This window comes from Trichoderma asperellum, chromosome 1, assembly GCF_020647865.1.
Source record: "Trichoderma asperellum chromosome 1, complete sequence".
Taxonomy (NCBI): Eukaryota; Fungi; Ascomycota; class Sordariomycetes; order Hypocreales; family Hypocreaceae; genus Trichoderma; species Trichoderma asperellum.
This window is the reverse complement of record NC_089415.1, coordinates 2,721,554-2,741,926: the sequence shown is the minus strand read 5'-3', so window position 1 is coordinate 2,741,926 and position 20,373 is coordinate 2,721,554. Positions and strand designations below refer to the sequence as shown.

The 20,373-nt window shown below is 49.6% G+C and overlaps 6 protein-coding genes across 7 annotated transcripts; 3 read left to right on the top strand and 3 right to left on the bottom strand.

Moving 5' to 3' along the window:
• Positions 1–284: 284 nt before the first annotated feature.
• Positions 285–5,132, top strand: TrAFT101_000854 (uncharacterized protein). The gene is made up of 4 exons (XM_024905938.2): positions 285–1,047; positions 1,159–2,037; positions 2,186–4,028; positions 4,111–5,132. The coding sequence occupies exons 2-4, from the start codon at positions 1,493–1,495 to the stop codon at positions 5,032–5,034; spliced, it is 3,312 nt and encodes a 1,103-aa protein (XP_024765088.2). The 5' UTR covers positions 285–1,047; positions 1,159–1,492; the 3' UTR covers positions 5,035–5,132.
• Positions 5,133–5,686: 554 nt separating this feature from the next.
• TrAFT101_000853 (uncharacterized protein) lies at positions 5,687–6,442 on the bottom strand (the record flags this gene model as incomplete). Its single annotated transcript, XM_024899100.1, has 1 exon — positions 5,687–6,442. One exon carries the CDS (start codon positions 6,440–6,442, stop codon positions 5,687–5,689), a length of 756 nt encoding a protein of 251 aa, XP_024765086.1.
• A 2,566-nt stretch (positions 6,443–9,008) lies between these two features.
• On the top strand, positions 9,009–11,744 carry TrAFT101_000852 (uncharacterized protein). The gene is made up of 4 exons (XM_024909397.2): positions 9,009–9,377; positions 9,429–10,177; positions 10,249–10,644; positions 10,707–11,744. Exons 1-4 carry the CDS (start codon positions 9,188–9,190, stop codon positions 11,283–11,285), a joined length of 1,914 nt encoding a protein of 637 aa, XP_024765085.2. The 5' UTR covers positions 9,009–9,187; the 3' UTR covers positions 11,286–11,744.
• On the bottom strand, positions 11,332–13,607 carry TrAFT101_000851 (uncharacterized protein). Its single transcript, XM_024907480.2, has 2 exons — positions 13,558–13,607; positions 11,332–13,498 (listed from the first exon to the last, which is right to left on the bottom strand). Exon 2 carries the CDS (start codon positions 13,469–13,471, stop codon positions 11,423–11,425), a length of 2,049 nt encoding a protein of 682 aa, XP_024765084.1. The 5' UTR covers positions 13,472–13,498; positions 13,558–13,607; the 3' UTR covers positions 11,332–11,422.
• Positions 13,608–13,833: 226 nt separating this feature from the next.
• Positions 13,834–15,329, bottom strand: TrAFT101_000850 (uncharacterized protein). Of its 2 annotated transcripts, XM_024907479.2 has the most exons (4): positions 14,910–15,329; positions 14,670–14,845; positions 14,269–14,593; positions 13,924–14,183 (listed from the first exon to the last, which is right to left on the bottom strand). In XM_024907479.2, the coding sequence occupies exons 1-4, from the start codon at positions 15,266–15,268 to the stop codon at positions 14,015–14,017; spliced, it is 1,029 nt and encodes a 342-aa protein (XP_024765083.2). In that variant the 5' UTR covers positions 15,269–15,329; the 3' UTR covers positions 13,924–14,014. The 2 variants fall into 2 exon arrangements, with proteins under 2 accessions (XP_065982271.1, XP_024765083.2); XM_066126172.1 differs by having other exon boundaries at positions 13,834–14,593.
• Positions 15,330–17,951: 2,622 nt separating this feature from the next.
• On the top strand, positions 17,952–18,295 carry TrAFT101_000849 (uncharacterized protein; the record flags this gene model as incomplete). Its single annotated transcript, XM_024903305.1, has 2 exons — positions 17,952–18,027; positions 18,078–18,295. The coding sequence occupies 2 exons, from the start codon at positions 17,952–17,954 to the stop codon at positions 18,293–18,295; spliced, it is 294 nt and encodes a 97-aa protein (XP_024765082.1).
• Between the last annotated feature and the right edge of the window lie 2,078 nt (positions 18,296–20,373).

The following is a 20,373-nucleotide window of genomic DNA, read 5'->3' as shown; positions in this document are numbered from 1 at the left end:
GCCCGAGGGAGGGGCCTCTCTATCGCTCTGCTCTGTGCTCTTATCAACTGCTAGGAACTCTGCTGCTAGCAGTACCATCTATTGCCTTATACTGGCACTGTTAGCACCGTTACCTGTGCTAGCAGCGCGCAGAAGGCGCTAAATAAGTAACAGAATCGACCAGTGTCAGTGCCACTTGAAGCCGCCGCTAAATGGTAGTGCTCAATTAGCAGGTACACGCGCGGTCGGCGTGGTCCCCCGCTATTCGTAAGTATACGATGCCGAGCTAGCTGGTGCCGTGGGGTTCGCTATCTGAAGGACGCTACTCGTGCTTTTATCGCCAACTCCAACTACCCACCATCTTTTTTCCCTCTCCCCCAAGCAACTACATGACATACCTGGTCTCTGGGCCCTTTCCTTCGATCCGACGGTGCTGAAGCTGCATCCCTACCCGACCTTGTTCTGACCCGGAAGGCCTGTCCTGTCCTATCGCTCGCGCAGACGACTGTGCCTTGATCTGCATTGCCGATTCCTGCGTCTATCAACTGCATATTTATCCCATCCGGGGAAGCTTCCCGAGCCATCTCTCCAGCCTCTGAGCTCGACGCGCCCGGGGCGTTTGTTCCGCGCCCTTTCGTCTTGCACGCTCAACGTCTTTCGGTTATGCGCCGCAACCAAAACGCCTCGATTCATGGATGGTTGATTTGATGCTTGTTGCCTACCGCTCAGCACTTTCTGCTCCGTCGACGTGCCGTCAAATCCGGCAGGACTAGGAATTTTGGCCTCGACAACCGCCTAGTTTTATACGTGGCCGATATTCGGCCTTTGTTTGAGTCTGGACGATGGGATAGCGGAGCCAGGGAAGCCGAGCATAGGATTGGCCAGCTGTTGAATATACATTAAAGAAGAAAACGAGGGAGGGAGAGAGAGCGCGAGAGAGAAGGCCGAGGACAGTAAGAAAAGAGAAGAGAGTGCAGAATACGGAGTAGAAGGCAAAGAGAAAGAGAAAGAAAACTTGTTTCATATAGACAGGAGCTTGTGCAACAGAAACTACAGAGAAGCCCAGAGGTGAGTCGAATCGAATCGAGTCTCTGTGTTCTGCATACGCGCTGTCCCACCTCCCCCGCTGGATAAGCTGCGATCTGACGTTGAGGTGTCCTGTCCGATTTGCCCATCTAGGCCGAGAACTGCTCCCCTTGTCATTATTACTGCCCGCCTGACTTGGTTGTCTGCGTGAGAGCACCAGAGAGACGGGAGGAAGAGGCAAGGGATAAGAGAAAAAAAAACGGAGACGGCATCTGTATCGGTTGTGTGTACTCGCATGCAAGCTGCTGCCGCCGCGACCCTCTCTTCTTCTCCTTTCCTAGACTCTGCACTGGGCTCTTCTTCTTTTCTCTTTCCCCCCCAGAGGATCTAACGCCGCACCCCCCGACCCCAAATCTCGCCAGCAGCTCGTCTCGTTGGGGGAACCGTCAGCCTAGCACAGCCAACCTTGCCTCATTGCTCCTAAACCATGCCCACGCATAGCCCGCCGTCTCCGATCCTCCAGCAAAGCGTCAAGCGTCAGCGGCAGGACTCGTACGACGGCACGTCATCGCGCAACGGATTCTCGAGCCCTGAGCAGCAAGCCGGCGATGCGAATCTAGGAGGGGCGGCGAGCAGCACCAGCAGCGGTCGCAGCGAGGCCAGTGCCTCGGCTGCTGTGCACCCCGGCCTCTCTGTCTCCTCTGCCTCTGTCTCTGCTGCGCCAGGCCCCGGTCCCGGTCCCGGTCCCGGTCTCGGTGCGGGCGCAACTGACGCTGCTGGTGCTGCGGCTGATGGTAGCACCGCCTCCACAACCACCACCGCGGCTGCTGTCGCTGCCGCTGCTGGCGACGGCCTTGCGCCGACTGGCAAGCCTGGGCAGAGCAGCAATTTTCGCAACGTGAGCGCGTGCAATCGCTGTCGACTTCGCAAAAATAGGTGCGATCAGAAGCTGCCTAGCTGCGCGAGCTGCAGCAAGGTCGGCGTCCCTTGCGTTGGCTATGACCCTATAACAAAGAAGGAGATTCCTAGAAGGTAAGTCGATGACCAGCAACAGAATTCACCAAATACACCATTTGTTGAAAATCGTTTCTTTATGTCTACGTCATGTCGTTGAATTTGTTTGCATCTTTGATATCAATGCCAATTGTTTGTATAACGTTGCTAATTGTGAAACCCGCAGCTATGTCTTCTATCTTGAAACCCGTGTCGAAGTGCTGGAGAAGCTCCTGGAATCTAAAAATATCCCGTTCCCGCCGGCGGAGGATCTCGACCTATGCTCCCGGCCCGGAGCAGACGGCAGCTTCCCGGCCGTACGCGATAACAGTTACTCTAGCCACTCGGAATACACAGATCACCGCACCCCGCGGCCTCATAGTCACCATAGCCAGAGACTGGATGGTGCGCTGCTTCCAGCAAAGAAGCAGGGCGATCAGAGCCCTGCTATGATGAATATTGTCAGCTCATCGAAGCCGCGATCGCTTGCCTCCACATCAGGCGTCTCGTTTGCCCGTGTTGTACTTGCAGCCGTCCAGTATTCGGTACCGGACCAAAATGGCGGCTCTGAGAAGCCTGTCTCTTCTCATCACCCGAACCCGACTGGGGCCGGCACTTCTATGCGCGACTCATTCTTCGGTTTACATACTCGACCCACCATCCAACCGGCCACCTTTCCGACCAGGGACGTGGCCATGCGTCTGGTGACGCTTTACTTTGAGCATGCAAATCCGCAGATTCCCATCCTGCACCGCGGGGAGTTTATGCGCACCTTTGAGCGGGCGTATGCTCCTGACGGCCCGGATCTTAGCGCGAGGGAATTATACATGCTCAACATGGTCTTTGCTATTGGTTGTGGTGTCATCGTCGGCGAGCCAATCAAAGCGGAGGCTTCTGGCGGTGGTGGACTGTCGTTTCAACGTAGCAGGAACCAATGCCAGCCGGAGGAATACCACGCAAGCGCAATCGTCCACCTTGAGGAGTGTCTCAGCAGCAGTGGAGGTGGGCTTGAGGTACTGCAGGCCGTCCTTTTGCTGGCCAACTTTGCACTTCTCCGACCTGTTCCGCCAGGCCTATGGTATATCACTGGCGTGGCAGTGCGCCTTGCAGTTGACCTTGGCCTCCATCACGAAGACGGAGGGGATATAGACAACGGTGGTGGGCAGAATTCCTCTGGCCATAATCCCTCTGATGGCTCTGTAAACGATCCGCGAGACCCTAGCGGTGGCGGCTCGGACCGAGCGAGACGTCTCTGGATCCGTGACATGAGGCGTCGACTGTGGTGGTGTACTTATTCGTTTGACCGGCTTGTAAGCACCTGCGTCGGTAGACCGTTTGGTATCAGCGACCATGTCATCACGACCGAGTTCCCTTCCATTCTTGACGATGATTTTATCACACCCAATAGCTTTGGTAGTCCACGCCCATCTAGCGAAGAGCCGAGCTATAAGCGCGTTGCTCACCATTATTTTAGGCTGCGCATACTGCAGTCGGAGATCCTTCAAGTCCTGCAATATAATCAGGCCCAAATCGCCAGGACTGGAGCCCACGCGAGGACACTCTATCCTGAGATGAACAGACAGTTGCCATCCCCGTATCTTGTCCAGTTTGACTCGTATAGATCATGGCGAATTGACATTGACCGGAGACTTCGTGAATGGAAGGACCAAGCGCCTTTAAAACATGAAACTGGGGTAGCCTTCTCGACGGAATTCCTAGACCTGAACTACTGGCAAGCCATTGTGCTGCTGTATAAGCAGAGCTTGAGTATCCCTACCATGTTTGAGGGAGAGTATAACCCTTCCAACGAGGTCAACAGCCCTACGGCCTTTACAGCCGAATTACGAGAAGACGAGGAGCGCATATACCTTAAAGTTGCCGAGGCAGGACAAAAGATTCTGCGTATATATAGACAGCTGCATCTGAGCAGCCTCGTAAGCTACACGTATCTGTCTACCCACCATTTGTTCATGGCAGGCATATCCTACCTTTACGCCATATGGCATTCTCCCACTGTGAGAAGCCGCCTGGTAAGTGCCCACGAATGTCATTTCTTTTATTCACAAAATTTAGAAAGGAGCTGGACGGTTGACTTTAAAAAATGTATAACAGACTATGGATGAAGTAGACTTTACAGTGCTGGCAGCAAAGTCAGTATTCACCGACATGATTGACAAATGCCCTCCGGCAGAGACTTGCCGCGACGCTTTTGACCGAACAGCCAAGGCCACCATCCAGATGGCCAACTCGAAAGGCGGTTTCGGTTCGCCCGTCATGCAATCACGGCGACCACCTACTCGAAGAGAGACTACCAACTGGGCTCCTACGCCTTCAGATATAACGCCTAAGAGGCCAGCAGCGCCTCGGCATCGACACCCACCCCAGCATCAGCATCAGCAGCCTGAGCAACATCAGCATCAGCAGCAGCAATTCCAGTTTGACTTGGCAATGGGCGACAGCCTTTCATCACCCAGCCTCTCAACCGGTGGAGATATGGCCACTCCACCAGTGGCAATGGCACACTCGCACAGCCATGGTCGGCCAAGCCCCTCACGGCGAACAGGCAGCTACGACGACGGAAGTTCTGTTGTGGATCAGTCAATGATTGCCTCGCCGTCTGTGCCTCGCCAGGCCACGCCCAGCAGCACCAGCGGCGGGAACCCGTTCCTGACTCCCCAACCGCAGCAGCAGCAACAGTTTGGGATGCAGGGGCATATGGAGTACCCCGATGCGCAAACAATGGATTTTTTGCAGACGCTGGGCACCGGGTCTAATGGCGGCGGCTTCGGAGGCGGCATGGACCAAGGCCAGATGGACTTTGGATTTGGCTTGAACTGGGAGGGCATACACAACGACTACGCTGAGGCGTCATCCTCGGCGATGAATCCCTTTGATTCCTTCTTCTTTGGCGGACCCCAAGGAGGGAACGCCGCCTTTGGTGGATCGAATGGCGCTGGCGGACACAATGACGGGAATGATATGGGGTCGACAGGAAGAGGAAGAGAAGGACCTGACGAGGGATCCATGACCCTGTAAGAAGGCGATGGATAATTTTTCAACATATACGTGCATACCCAATAATCTTTTTTCGTTTGGCTTCGTATTCTTTCCTTTGCTTTGTTTTTCCTTTTTCCTTTTTCCTTTTTTTTTTTTTTTTTTTTTTTTTTTTTTTTTTTGCACTGATGGTTTATCATATGCATGGGGGTCTTTTGTGTTGATCATATCTCGGGACTATCTTCACTTTTCTTAATTTTTTTTTTAATATTCTTACTCATGAATATGGATGGAAGAGCTATGAATGGTAGCATCTGGAAACGGATAATACCTGGTTTGAGTGTTTATATATACATATACGCACATATTTACGTAGGTATTTACCTATATATACGTATATACCTAGTGCATGAAAGTATAAATTGCATGGTGTATTTAGGTATGTAAATGGCTGAAAATTAAGATGCGCTTTCCATTATACTTGTTCGTCATCATCGTCAACATGCTAGCTATGCAGGTGAAAAGTATGTTTGTCTAAAGAAAGAAAAAACGCCAATAACTGCTCTTCCACCAAATTGATTTTAACAAGCGTCCAGCATAGCATCATCATTATACATTGCCTGCAACATAAGGAGAGGGAAAGAAGATTCTGAAAGGGGAATAATGAATAAGTTGCTAACTGCCAAGCGGCGGTTTAGCGGCGGTATCTCCTGTCATCGTCTTCACTGTAGCCAGACCTCCGGCTGCTTGATCGTCTCCCCTTGCCCGTGTCCCTGGAAGGACCAGCTTTACGGCTATGCCGTCTTGAAGACGGCGTAGTTTCCTCAATGACCACCACTTCGTTTTCCTCGTCGTAGTCGGAGGGCAGGTGGTCCCTCGGTGCTCGGCCGGGCGCGCCAGAGGATGAAGAAGTGATGGTGGTTAGTGGCGACGGCTCCCTCTTTCTTCTCATGGGCTCAACTATTTCGGGTGCTTTCCCTCTCCTCTCAGTCCTGCGCTTGGTCGTCCTTGTCGTGCGCTCTCGTCGGATCGACAGGATATCGGCGGCACGCATGGTGGGCACTTTCCTCCTGGGTTTCTTGGTCTTTGGGCGTGCCGAACTCAGCATACTGCGTGAGACGTATGATTTGGTCTCGACCACTTCCTTGGTGCGGAAGAGGCCGGAGAACGGGCCGAAGCCGAGAATGGTGTACAAGATCATCAGCAGCAGGATGAAGCCGGCGGCGGAGCCGATAACGACGCCGACGATGGCGCCGGTTGAGAGGGAGCTGTGAGTCGCATTGTACGTCTCGGGGATGACGACGAAGGTAGGCGTCTCTTGCTGGCGAGCGACGAGGGTGGCGGCGTCGCCATCGATGGCTCTTGTTGGAAGCGACGAAGAGGCGGCAAGGGCTGGGGTATTGGTAAGCTCACCAATCAGCCGCCGTGGAAAAGATGGCAGAGCAGGCATGTTTTTTTTCTCTCTCTTCTTTGTCTTGGCTTGTCTGTCTGTCTCTGTCCACCGAAACGCTGGTGGGTGCGCAAAGCACCGGTCTAGCTGACGGGATGTGTATATCACAGCTTAGCGCTGGAGACAACAAGACAGAGAGACACAAGCGGGGCGAGAGGAAGAGCCGAGAAGGAGATAGAAATGAGAGCTGAAGTGCTGTCGTAGGAGAGGGAAAAAAAGTCTCGAGAGCCCAAAGCGAGATCGGGTACGGTGAAGAAAGAAGATTGGCGAATCGGTACACGCTATGCAATGCAACGAGGGCCGTCTCAGTAGGATGACGATGACGATGACGATGGGCTGTATTTGTGCAGCAGCTGCATCATGTCGCTTTCAGGGGTCCGCTGCTTTCTTTTTGTATGTCTCGCTCAACGGGACATGATCTTGGGGCGTCGAGGATGGCCAGCCGAGTGAGTGAGCGGGTGGGTGCGTGCGTAAGCGAACAACAAAAGTTTGTCTTTGTTTCCCTGTCGTCGACTCGAGCTGGCGAATTTCTCTGCTTGCCGGGTCCGTCTGTTGGCTCGAACCTCGCGCAGAAGCCAAGCTCAGCCAAGGTCAGGCACAAGGTGGGATGGATGGGCGGCAACGAGCCGCGACTAGAGCAGAAAAAAGGCGCCCAGCCACCCGCCGCCCACCAAAAGGCGCCCCCAGCCACAGCATTTTCTCTGTTCGGCGGAGGTGGAGTTGAGGCCAAGCTGAGGTGGGACAAACGGAGCTGAATGCCGTGGCGCCTCTCAACCGAGACCGCGCGAATCAAGTCGAGTGTCGGCACATGCGGGACGGGACAGTACCTGGTTTTGGTTCCATCTTTGCAAACAAACAAAATGCGGCATGAGCGCGCTGTGCGTGCGATGATGGAGCTTTGAGGTTTGTTCAAGTTAAGCTACTACTAAGGTAGGTTTTATTCTAGGCTCAAGTGCGGGCTGGCCATAGATGCTCCCGGCGCCGGATTATAGTTTTGTCGGCTGGCACCTACCACGACTCGAAGAGCTCATGTTATCATTGGACGAGGCAGAATGCACTTTATTTAGGTATATAAAGCATGATGGGGAATTGCCATGTGCGTGCAGGTATAGAGTTGGCGAGATATGGTAAAGCTGTTGGGAGGCAATCTGCGAAGGCGCGTGCTCCAACAACATCTCACCTTGGAATATATCCGCCGATGATGATGGGCGGGTGTTTGATATAGAAAGCTATGTTTGGCTTGTTTGAACATTCATAGTGGAATGTATTTAAATACATTTGCGATAACGGACTTTGTGCGTAGAAATATCTGATTCGGATTGTTCGTGGTGCGCCCTCATTCTTGAATAGACGTGTACTTATAGGTCAGTAAGCGTAGTCAAGTCACTATGGAAATAAAAAGTTGCTACGCGAGGCCAGAGAAATTGGTCGTTTGGTTGTATAATCTGAGATATACTTTAAAAGATTAGAAAACCGAGGGTTACATGTACCCTATCTTATATTTTTACATTTGTATCCATCTTTGACATGACACTCAACCACGTAGCGCCCGAATTCAACCGTGTTCATCCGTATGAGAGGCTTTGAGCACACTTCCCTCCAATAGACTCAAACGACACTCCAACAGACTGGGTATCTTCGCAACGGTCAACATTGAGCACTACATGCCTTGTATCCGCGAGAAATGCATAGCCAGAAAGAAGCAGACGGCGCTTCGCATACGTGCAACCAAGGCTCAGCCGCGGCTATGAGTAATGGGTTGACACTGCAAAACTGGAAGAGACGGGCCAGCGGATCTGTACAAGGTAGATTCATATCCAAGACGAGGAGGAAAGAATTTGAGATGACCAGATGGACATGCAAGATGGTAGCCCACGCCGCAGCAATGCTTTAGGAGCGTGTCTACTACCTCATCTCTACCGTGAGATCAGTGACCGGGTTGCTAACATGTATTTCAGTACTCCGAGTTGGATCAAGCTAATGAGAGTTGGACAGCTTCCACGTCAACTTCCGCGACAAAAGCGGCGACACTACAGACGACAAGCATTCTCCTATATACGACGCAATTTCAGACAGCATTGCGCCGACTAGATCTACTCTGCTTTTGAATGATTTTTGAATAAACTCATAATTGTAAAAAAAAAAAAAAAAAAAGAAGAAGAAGAAGAAAAATCGGGTCGCCGTGTTAGTGAGGAGTTACCTAATTAGACGTAGTTGATACATACTTGAGAAGCAGCAAGGAGCCTCAAGCTTCCAGTTAAAATCACCAGTTATTATATGTAATTCTATGGAGTGGAGTGGATACAAGGCACGAGGCTGGTTCCACTTTCACCCGCGCAGTAGGTGGCAGTAGTGGTAGATGCTGCTGATCGATCTCTGGAAGTGGAACCAGCAAGTGCAGTATTAGTTAGTGCCTGTACACATTAGGCATTTGGAGACAGGTGCAGCAGCAGCGCGAAAGAAAACGCCACGGCCTGCCACTGCAAGTCTTTTATGACGATACGCAGCCTGATTTTTTTCTTCTTTTTGCTTCTTCTCTTTTTCAGCCCCCTTGCATCACAACAAGTCACCAAGGTCGTGTGGGGCGCAATGTAGATGTGCAATTCGCCAGCGAGGCTTTCAGCTCGTGCTGCCCAAGGGCGCCGCCGCACGAAATGACTTAAATACGCGCCTTTCCATCGTCTCGAGATACACGAGGTGTTGCTTCTTGGGTGCTGTATGTGACAAGCTCTGTATTGTTGTGTTATGTTATGCTATGTTATGTTATGCCCATTGCAGTGCGACGACAACCTGCGAACGAATATACGTGCCCTCGAAACCCTGCTTGATACCATGGAAGCCAAGAGTGATGAGAGACCACCACCGCACGTCTGCATCCATCCACAATGTGGCGCCTGTGGACAGCTATTTGTGCCTGGTGAGCGTACTGTCGCACGTAAGATGAGATGCTCTACATTCAGGAAGACGGTTAATCTGACGTTTGCAGTGCTCTTCACCGAGACTACGTCTACATGTCTGGTGTACAATGCGTACGAGTTTTCAGCTAGCGGTTATGCTCAGCAGTCGAAAACAGGCGACCATGTCTTCTACAAGATACCAGACCGTCCTCTCGACCTTGGCACGGAAGAAAGCATCACGATGCACACGGATTGCTTCCAGCTATGCCGCCAGGCCTTTAAAAGCTACAAGTATAGGCGCGACTCCCAATTCAACGGCGGCTACAGACGAGATTTCAGGCGCCTATGGCTCGCAGCAACGTGGAGATATCCTTGGAAAAGCATGGCGCCTCTCAAGCTGCCTAGCTACAGCGCTCTCGCAGATCCATCTCCCAGCGTTATAAGTAGACTCTGTGGCTTCAAGAAGGAGTTTCTTCCAGAAATCGCCACCCTCATCCAGACTTATTCGCAGTCTAGCATAATTTGGAGATTTGATGCCGCACTCCAACTTGTGGAGGAACTGAACTTTGCTACAGCGGATGAAGAAGAAGCCATTACCTGTGCGCTTTCTGAGGTGCTGTGCTGGTCTCGCAACGGTTCCCCCGATGGTTCTCTCAAGCTTGTGCAAGACGAGCTTGCCGACCCTTGTGTGTGTCTCATTATCGACTCTCGAGGCATCAAGTCGATAAACAGATTATCTGAACATTCAGCAACTTTAGCGGCCCAAATCTCCATTCACCCCAATGTATTGATAATAGAGCCGGTGGAGACTGTAAAATCAATGCATGTAGAATTCAGGGTATGTACTGCAACATGTCCACTTACGTTGCTATACATACCATTATTTATACTGACATTCATGTTCCCCAGCTCGGGAGGAGCCGCTTACACCTTCCCATGGCATCAAGTATCAACGTCTGGAGCGCACCAATACCTATGCCGAATTTTCTAGACATTAAAAATCATGGGAACGCTGCAGCTTCGTCTACGTCTATGTACTTGTCCTCCCATTTCGTCGCCACCAGTCTAGATCCCCGTCACTGCACGGGAATCTCCTTCTTCATCACAGGGATAACTGGCAGTAAGATAGTTGGTATATATGGACATGGCCATCGAGACTTGCGCCACTCAGAGACATTTGAATATATGAGTTCTTTCCACGGATGCCGTCTCATCTGGATATACATACCACTGGCCGCCAACGACAAGATTAACGCAATCGGTGTCAGGCGTAGCGCTCCACTGCGCGAGCCACACTCTATTACAGTAAGTACCTATAAAAGAATGGATTATAACGGGTCAAGGATTAAGCTAATATACCTATTCAGTTGCAGATGGCCTCTGGACAATACATGATTGGTATTCCGCCGACAAAAGCCCCAGTCTATGAAACATTATATACAGCAGCAGAACAGCAGCATGCTACACTCATCCACAGTAGTCCATGCAACAGCGGCGCCTCAGTCATCAAGGCTGACACGAATTATAAGATTATAGCTTGTGGCATCCAATCAGATGTACCGCCCCTGCCTGCTGCATGCTCGTCGTCAGCGTCACTGGAGAATGTATTAAGCATTTCTATCTTTACTGACAGGCTAACGAAATTATGCAAAGGCATAATGATTGAGTATAACAATGGCTTAAAGAGAGCCCTTGGACAGTGCCGTATAGGCATGGATTCTGTCCACAGGTATCAGAAGCCATCGAGCATATCGTATGCTAGCACCTATCAACCAACATGCGGAAAGCATAAATTATCATGCAAGGGTATACATGTTGTCTTTGACTTTCAAAATCAGCTACATGTTCAAGATAAGGAGTTGATATGGGAGCATTATGAAATGAAAGGCCAGCTGTACTTTTGGTTCACGACGCATGAGGTTTATTTAAAGGTTTCTCAAGATTAGGCACTTTTTTTAAGGCAATAGGCACATCTTTTGGGTTGATCTCCAGTCTACATGTACACTAAATATGCGTGGTTAGCGAGTAATTGGACCTTGCGACATATATTTGGGCTAGAACGACTCAGTACCATAAGTAAAGCCTAAATAAGATCAAAAGTTTGCACATTGTACCCTGCTTTTGTCAATGCCTTCATCTTTCCAAACTTTTCAAAACACTCCAAGGTCGGAAGACTCAAAATCTCTTTCTCCACCAGTCTAGCCAAGAAAGATTGCGTTCTTGGATCTTCCTCGCGCGCTATTTTCGTTTTTACGTCAATGTATCTCGCACTGCGATCAAACTTGAGCGCATTGAACTGACTGTGGACGTTATGGGGCAGATCTCCGAGGATGATCTCGCCGTCCATCATGCCATGGACGAAGCACTCGCCCACTACGCGGTACTGCGTATGCGATATTAAAGGGTCATGGCCAGATGATTGTGGATAGACGGCATTGGTAGCAGCAGAACGCACTACTATGGGCGCATTACATCCGAATAACATGACCACGTCATCGCCGACCGCAGTCGTTCCTGGCGCCAGACCGACGTATCCGTCTTGTGCTAGCAATAACGCGCGGGTTCTACAAGCGTCGCGGACGATATCGAGATATAGAGCGGCGACGGGATCAGAAAACGGCAGCGTGGGTATTTTGCCATGGCCAGGCCACTCGCCCACAATGGCAGCAGTCAGAGCAACGCAGTCCTCGAATGGCGGCCGGTGAGACGAAGCAGGGAACCATCGGTCGGCAAAATCGCCAAGCCAGAGAGCGCGAGCAAAGGCCGTCAGAAACCCCTCGTGGCTGCATTGAGCGGCAACGGCCTTGTACGCGTCGTGGAATACTCTCCGCATCTCCAGCATGACATCCGCAAGGCTGCTTCCTTTATCCGACAGCACCTCGCTGATTGGAATGACTCGGCTTACCGTTCCGCAGCGGATACCCCAAGCACGAATCAGGCGGCCATCGATTAGATCAAAGGCAGGCAAGTCGGATAGCAGCAGCGGTACAAAGGCGTGCATAATGGAAGACGACAACTCGGTCGACCAGTCGGGGACCCAGCTGGGCAGTTCAGGGAAACGTGGCCTTGCGCTGAGATCACACTGGCTGAAGAGCGTGAGCCCCCCCGTGTGCAGCATCTGCTTGCGCGCGGCGTCGGTATAGACCTCAGCAACTGTAAGCGTATAGTCGGGGACGATTCCGATGCCGCGCTCTACCTCGCGGAGGCTGCCCAGCACGCCGTATATCCGGTCTCGAGCGTCCGAACAGCGCGACCCTGCGATCTGTCTCCGAAGGTTCGCCAGCCGAAACCCGCGAACCGAATACAAGGCGACTGTATCGACCCTGCTGAGGCGGTCTCCGAAAGCTCGCCTCTGAGCTGCGTCCAAAACACCCATTAGTCCTTCATGGGTTAAAGGCTTGCGCCGGAGCGTGAAGACAGCGCGCGAAAAGTGCTGCCATGGGGTCTGTTTATTGCCGCACAGCAGCACTGCGCCACGGTAGCCCAGTCCAATTTCCTGTCGGATCCAGACTCGGTCAAACCATTCGCGATCAATCAGGTGGTAAATGGCGAGCATTGCGCGATGGCCGAATGGCGGAGGCTGCTGCATGTCCGCCCAGTGCAGCTCATCACCACCTGCAAGAGATGGACTCACATCGCCATTGGCAAAGTTGACTTGCACCATGGCGCCCACATGCTCCAGGGTGTCAAGGGCGTATGTGCTGTCGTCGCATTCGGGCCCAAGGAAAGCGATGACCCTGTTCGCACGGTGGTAGACATCCGCCATTAACAGGACCTGCCTGGACCGTTCGGCGTGGTCTTCCTGGTTAATGCAGATAGCATCTGCCCAGACAGTACGTGGCCGGTCTGGGTAACGTAGGTGTCTCAACGCCGTCGTTAGGTTCGGCGTGACCATCAACCTTGCGAGGTGAGCAACACCAGCAGCCGAATCCGCAAGCTGAACCTCGACCGCGACTCGATCGTCAGCAGAGCCCCATACGTACGACAGGGCTTCATAGTGAGGCGGGTTTTCTTGGCTTAGAATGCTGTGGTAGAGATGGACTCGTACTATATCGGACGTGTTTCCAGGAAAGATGTCAATGAGTCGAATCTCTCGCGCCTGTATAAGGGGCTGATATTTGAGTGTTGTCATAGCTGACACTTGCTTTTTGTTGAGTAACTACATTTGCGTGAGTAGATGGTACACGTAGCCATAGTTTATTAACTCCTATTACATACTTGAGAACGAGCTTTGTACTGTTATCAGCGTGCCTTAGAAGTAGGTCATGACCTGGCCGTCTTGATGTTCGCTGCATGTCAAGTGTCTGGCTGTTGTTGCCCAATTCCTCGTTTTGTGATTCTCACCGCCAAATCGCTAGCCAATCAGCACATCGGCGCATTCTGCGGGAGACCATCCAGCTCACAACCACCATTGTCAATATTATGATGATGAGTCAGATTATGCTATTGGACAGTCAGTGGTGTCTTGCACAAAAGTCGTCCACCTGCGAATATGCGGACATCAAGAAGCAAGAGGTTTCCCGGGAAGTTTGTAACATCATCACGTCACCTCTTGTTGGAAAATATTGTGCATGGAGTTGCGCGTGAAGACCCCCCCAGAGAATGAAGTGTGGCAGTTTGAAGAGGATTCATAACCCGAGTTGATATTTCTAGTCTATAATACAACCACCGCCTTTTATTTAGCTTCACCATTCGGCTTCTTATCAAGTGCGCCGATTAATTCTTTCGCGGTCTGGACCGAGGATTTTGTCAGGTTCGCAACGCTCCACACATCAAACATGACCATGATTCCTCGGTGGCCCGACTCTACCATCATGGGGATCATCTCAGGAGCCAGAGCGCCGCTATTTTTTTTTTTTTATCATGTTTTTAGCTCATGTAACAACAGCAACTTTATTGTTATCCTATACATTGGGGGGTTAAACTTACCCAAAGAGCGGAATATCATATTTCTTGCCGGCCTTTGACATGCTTTCCATGGCAGATGCCAAGACAGGATGGGGAGGGCCTCCAAGGGCCAGGGGCACTCTTGCATCTGCCATGAAGTCGCCAGGTCCGAACATGAGCGCTGAGACGCCGGGTATTGAAGCAATCTCGTCGACGTTTTCGATTCCCTTTACGCTTTCGATTTGGGGAATGATGGCGATGTGGTTGTTTGACGTCTTCATGTTGAAGGAATCCTCTGGGTATAGAGAGAGATCTGAGACGCCGGGAGTAAAGGTCCACGGGCTGAATGAACGGGCGCCCAGAGGGGCTGTTGTCCATGTGTAAGCTCGACTGGCTTCAAGTTTTTTCGTTTTGTTGTTTTACATTTGGCTGTTGATACTTACGGTAGTACATCTTTTTCATAAATTCCTCTACCTCTTCCTTACTTTCGCAGTGGGGGATGATGATGCCAGACGCACCAGCGTCCAAGGCCGTAGATAGTGCTATTTCATCTTCCTTTGGTACTCTCACAATGACTAGTGTCTCACCCTCGGAGTGATGCTGGGCGGCTTGAATGGCGCTGTTCCAAGCAGGTTAGCACTCTCACATCCCATCGAAATGTTCCTAGAGTCCTTGGTCATTACTCATTGAGGGTCAGGCGATCAAACATGCCATGCTCAACATCCATCCAGATAAAGTCTGGTCTGGCAGAAGCAAAGACCTTTGTCAAAAAGACACTGGGGATGCCCTGAGCGACGCCGAACAGGGTCTTTTTAGGATCCTTCTGGGCTTCTTTCAGAGCTTCTTTTAGGTTTCCAGGATAGGTCAAGAGCGCCGAACGCCATTTCGCGCGGGTGTGCAGGTTGGCTTGGTTGAGGTATCCTTCGCCAGACATGTTGAACAAGCAGTTGTGAAGATTTATCAAGTTTAGATATTTGATGAGATGGTTCAAACTTAAAGATGGAAGAAAAGGCTCGGGGGCACTTTGGTTTAATACTTTCATTCTCTCATTACAAAGAATTTGGTACTCTCCTACGTACTCCCTTATTGTCCGTGGAGATAGACTCCGCTGGGCATCTCCGATCTAACGCTTCCGCCTCATCAAGCGGCCGCTGAGAATATTATGTGAGATATGATACGTAGTTGGCTCAGGGCTAGTCGGATTTATAGGATTGGCGCTGTGCTATGTCCGGAGACATGGTATTAGACCGCTTCATGCATTGGGTTAGGCTTCCGGAACAGAGAGTGCCAAGAAAGAATAACTGACAGTGCAACACTACCTTATCAATCTCTGACCGAACATTGGAATAACGTAGATGCGTATCGTACGGGAGATACGCAATGGCAATGCATGGACTAACTACATTCTCTAGGCCACATCAAATGTTGCTATTTTGGAGTTGGATGCTGTCTAGTTGGTTCCACTTTTAGCAACTAACTTTGAAGCGTCGAGCTGATTACCCAAAGTGGAACGAACCGTGTGCACGAAACAAGTATAAGCTAACGAATGAACTATCAAATTAGTTCTCACATGCCAATGCTGAAGGAAGCTTGTTTGAAACGAGACTCTGCTGGTGCTTATTCAATATCCACCACATTCCAAATCTTAGCATTTTACCATGAATCCTCTGCTCCCCTATCAGCTACGTCCGCCGTATCGCGCGTATCTCTCAAGGATCCCTCTACCCAAAGTCCGAAATCTAGCGCTGAGTCACGGGGCTCCGTATTTCGCAAACCAATCAAAACTGCCAAGGTCGAGACATGTTGTTGTATTCGGTGTTGATACGACTCCGAGGCGGGACGGAGACTGCTTCGCTGTCCGGACTCGTACGAGATGCGTATATGCAGCTTGTTGCGTTAAGTAGTAGGCTTGAGTAGTATTTGAATTGTGATCAATGTGATGCATCATATGTTATGTAATCGAGATACAGCCTCAACTTTCGGTGGGTGCATGACGAGTTCAACAAATGATAGTTCGATCAAAAAGCCGCCATTGTGCGGAAATATATCCCTTTCGAGGCAATGTACGTCGCAGTAAACGGATACCGCCTTTTGGTAAAAAGAAAAGGGGCAACATGCTGCGGCCGCTGGATCTGGTGCCACCGTGGATGGCGCGTCAACTGTGTGTCGTAATGTATCCTCGATGCCGTGGTTAGGGGCACGTAGGATTGCAGATTGCCACGGTTGTAAAAATAGATTTTTTGTTCATTGTTTATCGTTTCCATTAAACTATACTTTGTTTTCGCTGACTGGATGAATATAATGAGTCTTCTTCAATCTGCTAACAAAACAGCATTCATCTTCCTCAACCTGCTAACGACTCTGTTAACTAAAGAATTGACTAGTGAAAGGAATTAGTAGAAGGAATTAGCTACTGTGCTGCGTCGATTCCTTAGTTACTGCTCCGTAATCATTTAGCTAGCAGGGCGTTTTTTTAGTTCTGAATTCAAACGCTCCAGATTGCACGCAGGATCTAGCTAAGAACCTTATTGTACCTATGTTGCGAAAGAGTGGGCCTTGGTGTTGACGAACGAGATTATCCTCATTGATCCAAATCTGATGTATCAGTATTCTAATATTGGCCATGAAGTCTTTAAAGTATATCTTCAGGTATACTTCTAGGTATTATACGACATGGCTTATCATCACAGAGACTTATAGAATCGCGTCACGGCTTCGTTTAGTCGAAATCGTATATGCAAATGGCATGGGATGTAAGGACTGTAACAGCAGTCTTGTGTGGCGATCGGCCCAGCTTCCGGAGAGCTCGAATAATTGTTTGCACTGTGGACTATATGACATGTATAACTGCAATGGCTCCAATAAGACTATCCTCTTTGGACGTATCCTTAATCTCCTTAGCTGAGATGTCGCACAGTTCTGGAACAATAGCACATTGATCGTTCTAAAGACTGTACTATTTATAGCCAGATGCACGATGTGTATTTGCCTACAAGTAAATACATTGAGAATCTTACTAATTATTATGGATTTATCAAGTGCCATTTATCATATATAGGATTATGTATTGGGTTATTTAGGGCCACTCTACCCATGCATTTTAGGTGAGCAATCTGGTATTTACACTGATGAAGTCATAGACCATCTGAAGTCACTATTGCAATATGCATTTCTGGAATTTGTGTGGAGATACAGTATGATGTTAAGCTTGTATGGTTGAGCTCCTATCGAAGTGGGAAATGCACCTTGAGAATATAATTGCGCGTATCGTCACTTGACAAGTCACTTAATATCGTTTTAATTTACAGCTGCTGATCACTATTAAGAAACTGGTCTCCAACTTGGCATAAATCATACGTGTCACGAGCGTCTTATATGCTTCAGTAGCTTCGTTAAGCCGCGTGGCCACTCTCCAAGAGCAAAGATACTAGTGAAACGGCCGGCTTACTTTTCCAACCTGCTGTCAACGAGCCCTTCTACTGTCCTAGAATCTCAATTGATTGACTAGGAATCTGTCTCGAGCAGTACTACTGTCTGCACGTTGGTCGCTCAACAACCCTGGCTATTTTCCATGTTTTGTGAGATGACCCTTTCTCTCAAAGAAGACCAATACCAACGGCAAGCCTGACTGTATAGACTCGTGCTTCAGCGTCCGAATTGATCGCGATCAGACACGACTCATCTTCCACAATAGCATCGGCGAGCCAAGCTAAGAAACTTCCAGCATGGAGTTCGACCTCTTTGATCAATATGGTCGGCTTAAACTTGCTTTCAAGAAGGCCTCGGCTCGATCCGGTTCCGGTATTTGGGCGATGAGCTGGACTGCGGTGACATTCTCCTGATCGACCAAGTGCGCATCGACAAGCGTTACAGGCGCCAAGGCATGGGCCGAGAGATGGTTCATGTCATCCTGCAGAAAGCTCTGGCCAAGTGCAATCCCCATGCATTCGTCGCCATCGCTCGTTCAGCGTCAGAGGTTAGAGACCGGTGTAAGGGCGAAAGCGAGGAAGAAGAAGATGCCATATATGACAGGAGAGGCGCACGCCGAAATGCTTCTCAATGTCTTTGAGGTTTTCGACGCATTGGCTACACTGAGTGGTTTACCTTCGCCGCGGGGAATGCGGAAACATGCGTGCCACTTCTGAAGCGCTGCCAACGAATAATTCGATCCACCTCAGCCAACATCAGGGCCACACGGCCAACGCCATCTTCAAAACGCTACTAGATGCATTTGATACCACCAAAAGCCAGATCGAGCACCCCGTCGATGACTGAGACTCCACCGGCTGACGATGATATTTGATGCCACAACCATCCTCAAGACTCCTGTGTAGGCAATTCCTGTCTCATATGTCCTTCATGCTCATGCCCCTGTCTTTCGATTGCTTGGTTATATGACTAAGTAGATTTTCTATCATATTAGGAAGTTGCCACTTCGTAATCCGAATGTAGAGTCGATGGTTGGCACACGGCCTCTTTCTTGGCTACCCAACGAGTAATTAGTAATGAGTAACGTTACGTATATGTACAAGATGGCGAGGGAAAAAATAAATAAAAAGAAAGAAAGGAAGTGATGATGTATTCAGTTTGAATGGTAGAACAGAGTGAATTTAAACATTACAATTCCAAAAGCCTTGATGTCGCACGAAGTCAGACTAAGCAATATACATGTAGTTTTTACCTCTCGCTATTGTTATAATACGTCCTCTATTGAGATGCTTTGAAAAACTTACTTAACGAAGTGATCTCACTTAGTCATCTTATAAGCATTATACGATATATACCAGAATGAAATTTAAGCAACTTGCTAGCTGTAGAACGTGAGGGAAGAGAAGTGTGGTTTTATCAGCAGCTGTCTGCGGTAGTCCTTGAGCTTGGCATATGTCTTGCGTGTTATACGTCAGTCGATAGATAAAGTAGACAGTAAAAATAATTAAATTCGCCAGCAAAACGTCTTGATACTGCGAAGAATGTGGCATTGAAGTCAGCGAAGGCAGTGATGCATTAGTTAAGAGCGCAAATAGCCAGTGAGGTCACATCACATGATCTCCTTCGAGTGCCCAAGTACTCCGTACACATATACAGACTTAGGTATTTAACTCAGAATAACTCTAACCTCAATCTTAGATGATTCATCGTCGGGCCTCATCCTACGTTACAATTCCTCCATGGTCGTGACACTACCAGACTATACCCCCGCTTGGTCCGCATAGTCCCCAGGAGCAGATGAAATCAACACTCAGCGATTCGGCATTAGCAACGATTCGGCATTAAACCATCAAGTTTCATTACGAAATAGGTTGACAGGGGAAGCCAAACGGGTCCCCTGTTAGCCATAGCCATCATGCCCAAGCGGGCTAGATTCCAAGGCAGCAGCGTTTTACCAAAGAGCCCCATATGTGTACCGTCATGCATCGGAAATATAATGGTTTCCTTGATACTACTGACTTGCTGCATCCGGCCATTGTTTCAATGGATCACAGCGACTTCAATTACCAGACAACCCAAAGGATATGAAGAAACACAAACCTACACCAGACCAGTCCAAAGACTACTTTGTCGCAGCATCAACAATCATTGAAATTTCCAAAATACCAACTCAAAGGATGAACTCAATTTAAAGATTCAACTTTGTCAACTTTGAAATTTTCAAGCAAATTAGATCAAGTTGTTGGAGTTGTTTCAATTCAGAATTCGTTCAGTTGGTGTATGGCGGGGTGTGTTCTCGCGTCTCGCGTCTCGCGGGTTTTCTCACACCGCACGACAACAAACATCCGTGACAGCTTTTAACAACTCTGCAACTCTACCTCGCTGTAACTATTAAGACCGAAGAGTAAACTAGCTCTGGCCCCTTAACATAGTGGCTTGGAGACCATTGGTCAAGTCTGGAATATGTCTCCCAAACAGGAAGTTCAAACATGGTCTGACCTCTCCTATTGGCGCGGAACATGCATCTTGATCCTTCTCATCGCCAAGTAGGCTAATGGCACCACTGCCGAGACTTGCCGCCATACAGATTGGGTACTGGTGCATCTTGACAACGTCATGCGGCTTTGTTCCCCCGATGGAAGGCCGAATGCGCTTTAAATAAATCATGGATATAAGGTCACCGTCTCCCTCGACGATGAGGCGTACAGCTGTACAAGC